The 12,740-nt window shown below is 46.0% G+C and overlaps 2 protein-coding genes across 4 annotated transcripts in view; both read left to right on the forward strand.

Annotated features, from left to right (window-relative positions):
• ELP6 (elongator acetyltransferase complex subunit 6) overlaps window positions 1-2,166 on the forward strand; it is a 79,119-nt gene extending 76,953 nt beyond the window's left edge. The window contains exon 5 of the mRNA XM_060162116.1: window positions 2,067-2,166. Coding sequence (XP_060018099.1) covers window positions 2,067-2,166 — 100 coding nt within the window. The remainder of the gene's footprint in view (window positions 1-2,066) is intronic.
• The window catches only part of SCAP (SREBF chaperone), a 38,661-nt gene continuing 27,987 nt past the window's right edge, over window positions 2,067-12,740 (forward strand). For all 3 annotated transcript variants that reach the window (XM_060162108.1, XM_060162109.1, XM_060162110.1), the window contains exon 1: window positions 2,067-2,290. In XM_060162108.1, coding sequence (XP_060018091.1) covers window positions 2,169-2,290 — 122 coding nt within the window. In that variant the 5' untranslated portion in view covers window positions 2,067-2,168. The remainder of the gene's footprint in view (window positions 2,291-12,740) is intronic.

The raw sequence follows: 12,740 nt of genomic DNA on the forward strand, positions 1-12,740 counted from the left end.
TGTTCATGGCCATCAGTCTTCAGGGATCCTCTTGACAGCGTCTTTCCACAGGCATATATCTCATTAGTGTTTGTTTTCCCCCTTGAAGTAGAACGGAGGGTTGGGGACACAGGAGCAGAAACGTTGCTTCCCTGGAGTCCTTGTTTATGCTGGGTGGTGAGCACTGTTGCTGGTGCCCTGCTGCAGGTCTACTGCTTGAGACCTTTTTGAGCTGTTATGTTCCAGATGAGTCTTGTGAATGGTTGAGCTGTTGTCAGCATCTCTGCTCCTTGGGTCAGCCGCTGTCACCTGCCAATTCCTCTGTTTTGTTGCCTTCTGAATTGACCCACAGCGGGTTCTTTGTACTATTTCCTTAGAGGGTTCTTGGACTGGAAAATTGCATGTGCGCCTGAGACTTGTGCTTCCAGGAAGGTGGATGGAGTGGTAGCCATTCCTTCTTGTGAATTGGCTGTGGTGTGACTCCTTTTGCTTCTCCCTTCTGGTCTCACACTTCTGAGGAATCATCTCCTTGGCCTGGGTTTTCATCCGTGAGCTGAATCAAGCCAAGATACATGTCTGGGCAGCTTCCCTGTAGCACAGACGAAAGAAAACAGCAACATGGAACAGGAGAAGTGGATTTAAACTTGAATTTCATCAGCGAGCTCAGTAAGGAAAGGAATTCTAGATTCCTGGGCCCTTCTGCTAGAGTTTTCTATTCTGATTTTATTGGTTTAAGTTTCTCTACTTGGAAGCAACAGAAATTAACTGGCTTACACAAGCAAAAGAGTATTTATTGGAAGGATATGGGGTGGCTCACAGACTGGAAAGAAGAGCTGATGAGCTCGTCTTCAGAAAGGGCTGGAGCCAGAGCAGCCCGTGATCTGGGGAGCAGGAACCTCTTGGGGAAGAATAAACACCACCGAATCCAGTTTTTTTTTTTTTTTTTTTTCCAGTACGCGGGCCTCTTCCGTTGCGGAGCACAGGCTCCGGACGCGCAGGCTCCGGACGCGCAGGCTCCGGACGCGCAGGCTCAGCGGCCATGGCTCACGGGCCCAGTCACTCCACGGCATGTGGGATCTTCCCAGACCGGGGCATGAACCCGTGTCCCCTGCATCGGCAGGTGGACTCTCAACCGCTGCGCCACCAGGGAAGCCCTCGAATCCAGTTTTGATTCTTTCTGCTCAGAAGTCAAAGGCCAGGGAGAGAGGCCTAACCAGCCTGGCGGGGGTCAGGGAGGGGCACCTTAACTGGCCGTTATGTCCAGGCCAAATCCTGTGGAGAAAGGTGGTTCTCAGAGCCACACCGGACTGCTGTTACTCCAAGGAGGAGACAGCTGCTGGGCAGGCAGAAATAGGAGGGGCCCTTTGCCCTCACCCTCCCAGGAACAACTGGGGGACCAGGAGCAGAGACATCTACCCAATACCACTGTCACAGTGAATTTTGTTTTATGTCAGGGGCCTAGGCTTTTTGGTGTTTTTGTGTTGAGGGTTGACCCCACTGGACTTTATTTATCAGTGAATCACTGTTTGTGTAAGAATGTGTTTTTTGAGGGATCAGACCTTGTATAAAGGTTTCCCAAGGATTTCTCTCGGTCTGGCCTGTGCACAGAGAATGGGGGGGGAGGGTTTCCAGAATGTCCATTTGGCCAAGAGCAACTGAAGGTGCTGTCTGTTACACAGGAGTACTTTCCTGTGCCACGTGTGAGAAAAATGCCCTCTCTAGGGAGTGGCCTTTTAGAAGTGCCTAATATGGAAGAGGATTGAGAGTTTATTACCAGAGCTAGAGAGGCAGTTTTTTTGTTTCTTTGGTTAGACTTACTTAGACACTACCCACAGTCACTAGGAGACGACCAAGACTGTGTGTGTGTGTGTGTGTGTGTGTGTGTGTGTGTGTGTGTGTGTGTGTGTGTGTGTGTGTGTGTGTGTGTGTGTGTGTGTGTGTGTGTGTGTGTGTTTTGGGATTGATGTCTCCAGATCTTGCATGTAGGCCTCCTGATTCCTTGTCCACGTCCCTGCCACCTCCCCCAGCAGCCCTAGTGTTGAGAGCCAAGTACTCTTTGTTAATTGGCTTTTCTCCCTTCTTGCCAGGTGCCTGCCTGCAGATGGTGTCCATTGTCAGTGCTGCCCAACGTGTGCCAGGCTGATCCATGGTCACTTTCCGGGATGGCAGCAAGGTGACTTCAGCTGAGGATGACCCTGACTGAAAGGCTGCGTGAGAAGATATCTCAGGCCTTCTACAACCATGGGCTGTTCTGTGCGTCCTACCCCATCCCCATCATTCTCTTCACGGGGCTCTGCATCTTAGCCTGCTGGTATGTTTCCAGGTTGCCCTGGATATGGTGGGCCAGTGCCTTGGCACAATAGATTTCCTAACCCTGACTGTTCAGTAGCCCTTGGACTGTGTGCTTTTTACACAGTGGAACTTGAGGCTCATTGGATCTGTTGAGTGGAAAACTCTAGTCCTGGGTTGTTTAGCCACGACAGTAAAACAGTCCAGGCTGGCCCTGACTTGGTGACTCACCAGATTTGTTCACATTGCTGGTAATCTGTCTCAAAATAATGTTTAGATGTTTCTAAGAAACTGCAAGATAATTGAAAGCATGGTATTTTAATTTTCCTTCTCAATAGTGGCAGCTTCCTTTTGGTACCTGGTTAAGAGCAGGAGCCTTGGAATGTTGCAAGGCAAAGTCCATTTGAACAATTCCTTGGACACTGTCTTGTAGGCTAACCCCAGAGACTTGGTTTTCTACTCTCTAGTCATTTTCTTGTGTTCATGTGGACCCTCCTTCTGACCTCTGGTTGATACTTGGGGCCTGTTGTGCTCACCAAGGACTGTTGTGACTGTCCTTCTGTCATAGGGCCCCATAGAGCCCTGAAGAGTGTGGCTGATGAGGACATTGTGAAAGGAGAGGCTTGATGTAAGATGATATCCAATGGTCCCCTTGGCTCTCAAACACTGACAGTCATGAAAAGAGCCTACCTGATTATCTTTGTCTCTGGAAAGAATTATGGTTTCCAGATTCATTATACATCTAACGTTTATAGATGTTTTCAGTGCTGTGCTGGAAGAAGGATGGTTCAGGACTGAACTCGATATTCAGTTGTTAATGATCCCAAGTTCTTCCCTAATTAGGACAAGGAAAGATGAGCATATTCATTGAGAATTTCCTGCTGGGTGCTGTGTTGGTGCTTCAGGTATATAATTAAATGTCTCGTTAACCCTCATAAAAACCTTGGGAAGTGATCCAGTTATATTTCCATTTAACCAGTGGGGGATGGAGGATTAGAGGCTTGCCTGGTCTACACAACTAATAAGTAGGGAAACGGGGGTTCAAATCCAGCTTTAAAGGGATTCTGGTGCCTGCACCTGTGGCACTCTGTTCCCCCTGACTCTTCTCACTCTGGCTCAGTGTATTTGTACTGATGTTTAAACTTTGTTAATTTGTGTTGTACAAGATTAGACACTTGTGGCTATGTCCTGTAACTGATGAATTAGGAGTGTTCTGAGAACCCAGCTCTTGGATTTGCTTGTTTTTTTTTCCTGTAGGTTAATTGACCCATCTGTCTCTTTCAAAATCATACTTTTCTAGGCCTGGCCTATATGCTGGGGCAGTGGTTCTTAAACCTGAGCTAACATCAGAGTTACCTGGAGGGCATGTAAAACAAGATTGCTGGGCCCTACCCCAGTTTCTCATTCATCAGATCTGGAGAAACCCAAGAATGTGCATCTCTAAACAAGCTCCCAGGCCTGGGGACTACATGCTGAGAACCACTAGGCTGTGTGTCCTTCTTAAAAATTTCTCTGAAGTTCTACCATGTCTCAGCTGAAAGTATTTTCTCTTTTATTCTAACTTCTAGAGCAGCAGTTTGTGGTGACACTTACGGTTATTATTATGCATATTGCCTTCTGTTAGAGGTAGATGGGGTCCTGCTCCCCCTTCATAAATTCTCAGTTGATACCATCTTTATATGTGTATGTGTATGGTAAGTAAATACATAATGGATGAATACATTGAATTAAACTTGTGTTCTCTGTGGCAGGGGTTCCCAACCCCCGGGCCACGGACCAGTACGGCCTGTTAGGAGCCGGGCCGCACAGCAGGAGGTGAGCGGCGGGTGAGTGGGCAAAGCTTCCTCTGCGCTTGCCATCGCTCGCATTACCGCCTGAACCACCCCTACCTACCCCCACACCGGTCCATGGAAAAATTGTCTTCCACGAAACTGGTCCCTGGTGCCAAAATGGTTGGGGACCTCTGCTCTATGGGCAGTGTAAGTTGAGGAGGTGGTTGTGATTCCCCTTCCACGAAGATGGCTCTAGCTACCGGAAAAGGGAAGGATGTTTCTTCTTTGCCATTCATCTTCTGAGGATTGGATTTGGCCAGCTGGGATCAGGCAGCTTCCTGGACAGGGAAAGTAGGCTATGTGTAGCAGCTGCAGTTGTAGCTGGGTGCAATTGGCCTTTATCTTTGAATGAATAATGTGATATCACACAAGTGTTTCAAAACAGACTGTCCTTGGATTTATGACTTGGGGGCCTCTGGTATGAAAACTTTATGAGATGGCTAAGGTCTCAAGCGTGGAAGACTCCTTATTGACTCTGGGTGAATTAGGATGGGATGGAGGATGGGGGAAGAGGCAAATGTGATAATAACAATATTTAACAAGCAGTACAGCCCAAATGCAGCCAAGCTGGGCAGACACCTGTCTTATATCCCACAGCTGTCTTGGCCGAACATCAGTCCTGAGAAGGGAGTGGGTGAGCCTCAGGGTAGGATTGGGCTGATAGGAGGGAAAGGAAAACTAATCTTCACTGAGCCCTGGCTTTGTGGTCAGGTGCTTCCACACACAGTATTTCGTTTGGTCGCCTAACATCCTTGGAGGAGGTGGTTATTCCGTAGTTCTTTTGCTGCTGATGAAACTAATGTGGAGAGATAGTAAGTGGTATGTGCTGCAACTGGCTGGTCTGTGTGGCATATCCAAATCTGTACTTTCTCCACTTCGCTGTGGTGACATGAACTTTATGAATAACACTGTTTGGTGCTGATGCCTTTCATTGCAGGGAGTCTGCTTCTTGAATGAGAAGCCTCAGAAAGAGAATCTCAGTTGCACTGGGCCAGGGACAGGGCCTGGCAGGATCTGCCTAGACAGAGGATAGAGAAGCTTTTTGAGGCAGTGGCCCTACATAACAGAAGTTGAGGAGAGAGCATAAAATTGGGTTTTACAGCCACCTCAATAAAGATTGCTATAATATATGCCAAGAACTGTGCCAGGCCAGTGACACAGAACACAGTCCCTCCCACAGTCTCGGCCTGAGAGAGATAACTTCAGTTCCATTGGGTATTGTGCATAGCAGATTTGACCTAACCTTAGTGCAAAGGGAGACAGCATTACGGAGGCTTCCAGGGAGGAGAACACCTGAGCCGAGCCCTACAGGAAGAATAGGTGGCATCTTCCTTGCCTTCTTTCCTGTTTATGGTTGTGTTCATTCAGCTCGCCGCTCTCCCAACAAAAGCACAGGGAGGCTACTACCCTGGCGCGCCCCTCTGAACCTGCTGCCTCTTTTGGTCCCACTCTCTAAGGGCACTATGGTTTCCTCTTATCTTTACAGTCACCCTGTACACACATTCTTAATGCTGTGTACTTATTTTTTCAAACCAGCATCTTTGTTATGTGATTGTAAAGGAATTTTTAAAATCTGATTGGCTTAGGAGAAAATTTCTAAGGCTAGATGAAGTCCCTCAGCCTCCAAAGATGATAAAGGTTGTATCAGAAAATCCAGAGATTCTGCGCCTTTATGGACAGGAGAACAGATATTGTGGACCCAGGGCACAAGCCTCGCTATCCTCTTCTGTATGGGAAGCTTTTCTATCCAGAGCATCTCCCCTTCTGCCAGAGCTTCAGGTTGCCTGTAGAAAATAAAGTGTGGTTAATAGATAGGTTATTTTTTTTTCATATTCTGTAATTTTTTTTCAATTGAAGGATAGTTGTTTTACAATGTTGTGTTAGTTTCTGGTGTACAGCAAAGTGATTCAGTTATACATACATATACACAAATTCTTTTTCATATTCTTTTCCATTATGATTTATTACAGGATATTGAATATAGTTCCCTGTGCTATACAGTAGGACCTTGTTTTGTCTATTTTATATATAGTAGTTTGTATTTTCTAATCCCAAACTCCTTATTTATCCCTCCCCGACCCCCTTTCCCCTTTTGTAACCATAAGTTTGTCTTCTATGTCTGAGTCTGTCTGTTTCATAAATAAGGTCACATTTGTGTCATATTTTAGATTCCACATATAAGTGATATCATAAATATTTATCTTTCTCTTGCTGACTTCACTTTGTATGATCATCTCTGGGTCCATCCATGTTGCTGCAAATGGCATTATTTTATTCTTTTTTTATGAGTAGTATTCCATTGTATATATTTACCACATCTTCTTTATCCATTCATCTGTCAAGACATTTAGGTTGTTTCCATGTCTTGGCTATTGTAAATAGTGCTGCTGTGAACATAGGGGTGCATATATCTTTTTGAATTTTGGTTTTCTCCGGGTATATGCCCAGGAGTGGGATTGCTGGATCGCATGGCAACTCTATTTTTGTTTTTTAAGGAACCTCCGTACTGTTTTCTGTAGTGGCTGTACCATTTACATTCCCACCAAGAGTGTAGGAGGGTTCCCTTCTCTCCATACCCTCTCCGGCATTTATTGTTGGTGGATTTTTTGATGATGGCCATTCTGACTGGTTTGAGATGGTACCTCATTGTAGTTTTGATTTGCATTTCTCTAATAATTAGTGATGTTGAGCAGCTTTCCATGTGCTTCTTGGCCATCTGTATGTCTTCTTTGGAGAAATGAATAGACAGCTTTTAGTAGTTTTATTAGATACTCAGATTCCATTTAACTGCTTACCTTTATTGTACCTGGAATGAGAGAGTTGTTCAGCTTGAACCGAAAGGACTGCTGCTCTTGCTACCTCTGTCTGGATCTAGCAGCTGCCTGGGCTGTGGACCTGTTCATCCCACTGGATCACCCTGGGAGCCATAAATGCTCTTTCCTCTGGGAAAATCTGATGAAACTTGCAGCAAGTAGGCACTGTGGCAAGAGGTATCTGTTTACATTCCCTAGAGGTTAGGCCACCAGGACCAGAGGTGTGGCTCAGCAGCAGTCCAGCAAGGCAGAGGGTGCTGTTTCTTGGGACCTGTCCTGGGAAGTGGTAGGTATGCCGTGGAATGAAGGAAGAGTGTCTGGGTGCCAGGCCAGCTTAATTGCCCTATGTGTGGGTCAGAGGTTAACGTGAGGGGTCATTAGGTCACCTGTGATTCCATAACCTGCTGGTCATGGTTAGAGAGGGTGGATTTTAACTTGGAGAGCAAGTTGGAATCATGATGAGACCATTCCAGACCTCCTGAAAGAGGATAATCCTACAGCCTGTGTGGGTATCTGAGAGCAGGCTTGACCCCTTCCTCCTTCATTTTCTCTGGAGGAAAGCAGCACCTTCAGGCTGAGGCTGGACATCGCAGTTGTGGTGACCTCCGCTCTCAACCTCTCTCCCTTGTCTGCCTACAGCTCAGGTTTCCCCACGATCATCGTGACCCCTTTGTGGGTGGGCACACAGGAGACTATAGAACAGGCTCCCTCTTTTTGTACCTATGTGGCCACTCTCTGGACACATTTATATTCCTTTCATGAACAAGAAAGAAATCTGAGTAACTGAAGCCCTGTCTGCACCTGTGCTTTGGAGAGCTGGGCTGGATAGCTGAGAACCAAGTCTCAGGGAACCACTGACCTCTGCCCCAAAGCCTAGACTCAGGAGCCCAGGAGCCCAGCTCCAGCAGCTGCTCCTGGGTCCTGTTCAGCATTCCAAAGCCAGAGCCTCCCTCCAAGCAGAAGTTACCCCTGACCTCACACACGAGCTCTGGAAAAGCTCTGAAAGGCTTGTAGGAGATCAAATACTGCTTTATCACCCCAAATTTCCTCCAACCCCAAATTTCCTCCAACAGAAGAGAGATCAGGAGATCTCAGAAATTTCCCTTTATGGTCTTTTACTACCCCACCCCTAGTCCTGTATTGTTCTCCCCTGAGAAGGGAAGAGAGAAAACATGTCCCACTCCTGATGTCTCCAGAGAGGTGTCCTGTGCCACATCTCTTGAGTGTCATTTTTCTGGTTGCTCTTCCTGTATGTCTTCAGTGTCTCCTGAGCTCCCATCACAGATGACTGGGAGTGAGAATGGGAGGAGATGTAGAGCCAACATCATCATTTGTGGGACCCAGTGCAACATGAAAATGCAGAGCTGCTGCTTCAGAAAGCAGGGGAAAAATACTGCTAAAGGTACTAAAATATGCTTGGATGGGAGTGGATGAAAGGCTTCCTCCTGCCAAAATGCCCATCAGATTGCTGTGGTGCAGCCAGCCTGGGATAGGCGATGGCCAGTGCCTCACCCTGCTCCAGGACACAGCAGGGTATGCACTTCTGAACAGCCCTCCATGTTTTGGTCAGGCGCCTGCAGGGGGCAGCAGCAAATGGATACCTGGACAGGGAGGGGAAGGCCAGATTCTAGGATGCAAGGTAGCAGGGGAGCTGGTGGTCAAGCACCTGTCCCAGGGAGGAGGGACCACCTGTGAACCTACACTCCAAATCCTCAGCACATGCTCCATTGTGATGGACTTCATTTACAAAACACAAGTTGAAACATAGATTTATTAAGAATTTCCACATATGGTGAGAATGTAAATTGATACAGCTACTATGGAAAACAGTATGGAGTTTCCTTAAAAAACTAAAAATAGAACTACCATACGACCCAGCAATCCCACTACTGGGCATATACCCAGAGAAAACCATAATTCAAAAAGACACATGCACCCCCAATGTTCATAGCACTATTTACAATAGCCAGGTCATGGAAGCAACCTAAATATCCATCAAAAGAGGAACAGATAGGGCTTCCCTGGTGGCGCAGTGGTTGGGAGTCCGCCTGCCGATGCAGGGGACACGGGTTCGTGCCCCAGTCTGGGAAGATCCCACACGCCGGGGAGCGGCTGGGCCCGTGAGCCATGGCCGCTGAGCCTACGCGTCCGGAGCCTGTACTCCGCAACGGGAGAGGCCACAACGGTGAGAGGCCCGCGTACCGCAAAAAAAAAAAAAAAGAGGAACGGATAAAGAAGATGTGGTACATATATACAATGGAATATTACTCAGCCATAAAAAGGAACAAAATCGGGTCATTTGTAGAGAAATGGATGGACCTAGAGAGTGTCAAACAGAGTGAAGTAAGTCAGAAAAAGAAAAACAAATATCGTATATTAACACATATATGTAGAATCTAGAAAAATGGTATAGATGATCTTACTTGCAAAGCAGAAATAGAGATACAGATGTAGAGAACAAATGTATGGATACCAAGGGGGAAAGGGATGGGGTGGGAGGAATTGGGAGATTGGGATTGACACATATACACTGTTGATACTATGTATAAAATAGATAACTAATGAGAACCTACTGTATAGCACAGGGAACTCTACTTAATGCACTGTGGTGACCTAAATGGGAAGGAAATCCAAAACAGAGGGGATATATGCATACATATAGCTGATTTCACTTTGTAGTACAGTAGAAACTAACGCAACATTGTAAAGCAGTTATACTCCAATAAAAACTTTAAAAAAAAAGAAACCTTGCATTTTGCATTTTTGTAGAATCTTTTCCTTGGTGTTTTTCTTGTACTTCTATCAAAAGGAATTTATGATTGTTTAAATTTTTAAACAAAACGGAAATGTAATACAAGAGTATAGTGTGATGTTAAGAGGGTGGACTCTGGGGCCAGACTGCCTATGTTCACATACTGGTTCTGTCCCTTTCTTGGGGGCTAGAGGGGATATAGCTTCTGCATACCTTGTTGGGTTGTGGTGAGGCTTTTTTAAAAAAAATATTTATTTATTTATTTATTTATTTTGGCTGCACTGGGTCTTAGTTGCAGCACATGGGATCGTCATTGTGGCATGCGGGCTTCTTAGTTGCAGCATGTTGACTTCTTAGTTGTGGCACGCACGTGGGATCTAGTTCCCCAACCAAGGAACAAACCCAGGCCCCCTGCATTGGGAGCGCAGAGTCTTACCCACTGGACAACCAGGGAAGTCCCTGTGGTGAGGCTTAAATGAGAAAAAAGATGGAAGGCACCTGGCACACAGTAGGTACTCAGTGAGAGTTAGAAACCATCATCGTTACAGAGACAGAACCGGACAGGTTCACCATCAGTGATAAGAACTGTGTTGGGGTGAGTACGGGGCATTTTGGCAGCAAATAGGAGGAGGGGCCTTAACTCAGACTTTGGGGAAAGGGGAAAGACTTCCTAGGCAAATGATACTGTAGTTGAGGCCTTGAAGCTGAGTTATCTAGGAGAAGAATGAGCAAGAGTGTTCCAGCAAGTACAGACCTCAGAAGCAAGAGGGGAGTTGTGTGGCTCCAGGGCAAGATTGGAGAATGACTGTGAGCCACTTTAAGCATTTCAAGGCCTGTGGACATTTCCTAAGAGACTTTATCCTAAGAAGGTGGATGCTCTGGAGTGTGCTGCCCTTCTTTCTCTCCCTGCTGGAATGTGTAGACTCCTGGAATTCACAGATGTTTTACATATTTCAAATCTTGAGAAACAGGCTGCCTTTAGTCAGTGTGTTTGGAGCAGCTACTGTACGGAAAGTGAATGTAGATAAATAAAATGTACTGCCTGCCTTCATCTTGTAGTAGAGCTAGAGCTTCAGCAGTCTTAGCTCTGGGCCCCAGGACTCCTCGCTGCACCCAGAGCTCAGGGGTCAGCCCAGGCATTGTGCAGAGCTTTCCCCAGCAAAACCTTAGCTAAGTCCAGAGACAGCCCTTGACACCTACCTCCAAACAGTTGAACCTTAGCTTTTGGAAGAAGCAAAAGAGAAGCAACTCTTTACATAAAAGGGATTCTTGATGGATTAATAGCTGATTTCTTCTCAGAAACCATGGAGGCCAGAAGGTAGTGGGAACACATATTTAAAGTCCTGAAAGGAAAAAAAATCAAGAGTTCTAAATTCTATAAAACTCAGGGACTTCCCTGGCGATCCAGTGGTTAAGACTGTGCTTCCAACACAGGGGGCACAGGTTTTTGTTTTGTTTTTTTTAATATTTTTTAATTTTATTTATTTATTTTTGACTGTGTTGGGTCTTCGTTGCTGTGCGTGGGCTTTCTCTAGTTGCAGCGAGTGGGGGCCACTCTTCATTGTGGTGCATGGGCTTCTCATTGCAGTGGCTTCTCTTGTTGCGGAGCACGGGCTCTAGGCGCGCGGGCTTCAGTAGTTGTGGCGCGTGGGCTCATTAGTTGTGGCTCGTGAGCTCTAGAGCACAGGCTCGGTAGTTGTGGCGCATGGGTTTAGTTGCTCTGCAGCATGTGGGATCCTCCCGGATCAGGGCTCAAACCCATGTCCCCTGCGTTGGCAGGCAGGTTCTTAACCACTGCGCCACCAGGGAAGCCTGGGGGCACAGGTTTGATCTCTGGTCAGGGAACCTAAGATACTGTATGTGGCAGGGTGTGGGGGAAAAAAAAAAAAACTACAGTAATGAAGGAGAAGTTAAGACATTTCCAGATAAGCAAAAGCTGAGGGAAATTGTTACCAGTGCACCTACCCTGCAATTTGAAGCCATAAGAAAAAATAAACACTAGTAAAGATAATCAGTTTTGTTGGTTTGGTTTGTAATTTCTTTCTTTGTCTTCTGTGATTTAAAGAGCAAGTGTATTAAACAGTAATTTAAAAATCTACATTAAAGAGATTAAATGTAAAGTGTAATCTGTGACAACAATATAAAAGGGGAGCGACAAGGATGTATAGACAGAGTGTGTGTATCCTGTTGAAGCTAAGCTGCTCAGACTGCATGATTTCAGTTGTCTTATTTTCATGATTGCCGCTCCTTTCTTCTCTGCTCAGATTTGCTGTTGAACCCCTCTATTCAACCTAGCTTGTTATAAGTTGTTAATAATAGAATTCCCAAGGTGGCCACTAAGAAAATAACTTTTTTTTTTTTTTTTTTGCGGTACGCAGGCCTCTCACTGTTGTGGCCTATCCCATTGCGGAGCACAGGCTCTGGATGCGCAGGCTCAGCAGCCATGGCTCACGGGCCTAGCCGCTCCATGACATGTGGGATCTTTCTGGACTGGGGCACGAATCCACGTCCCCTGCATCGGCAGGCGGACTCTCAACCACTGCGCCACCAGGGAAGCCCAGAAAATAACTTTTAAAATATGTAGAACAGCAAAGTAGAAGGGAATCAAAGTGGCACACTACAAAAAAATCAATACCCCCCCCTTAAAAAAAGGGCAGCAATGGAGGAACTGAGGAACAAAAATCATGTAAGACAAACAAAACAAATAGCTAAATGGCATAAATAAATCCTTCCTTGTCAATAATCACATTAAATGTAAGTGGATCAAACTCTCCTATTAAAAGAATGGCCAATTTGATTTTACAAAGACTTTATCTGCATGCTGTCTACAAGACACTTTAGATACACACTACGCTTTTTTTTTTTGGCTGCACCCCACAGCATGTGGCGTCTCAGTCCCCTGACCAGGGATTGAACCCATACCCCCTACACTGGAAGCACGGAGTCTTAACCATCTGGACCACCAGGGAGGTCCTTAGATATACACTACATTTTAGATATAAGAACACAAAGAGGTTCAAAGTAAAAGGATGGAAAATGATATTCCATGCCTAAACAGTACCCAAAAGAGAGCTG

Source organism: Lagenorhynchus albirostris, chromosome 10, assembly GCF_949774975.1.
Source record: "Lagenorhynchus albirostris chromosome 10, mLagAlb1.1, whole genome shotgun sequence".
In the NCBI taxonomy this organism is placed as follows: Eukaryota; Metazoa; Chordata; class Mammalia; order Artiodactyla; family Delphinidae; genus Lagenorhynchus; species Lagenorhynchus albirostris.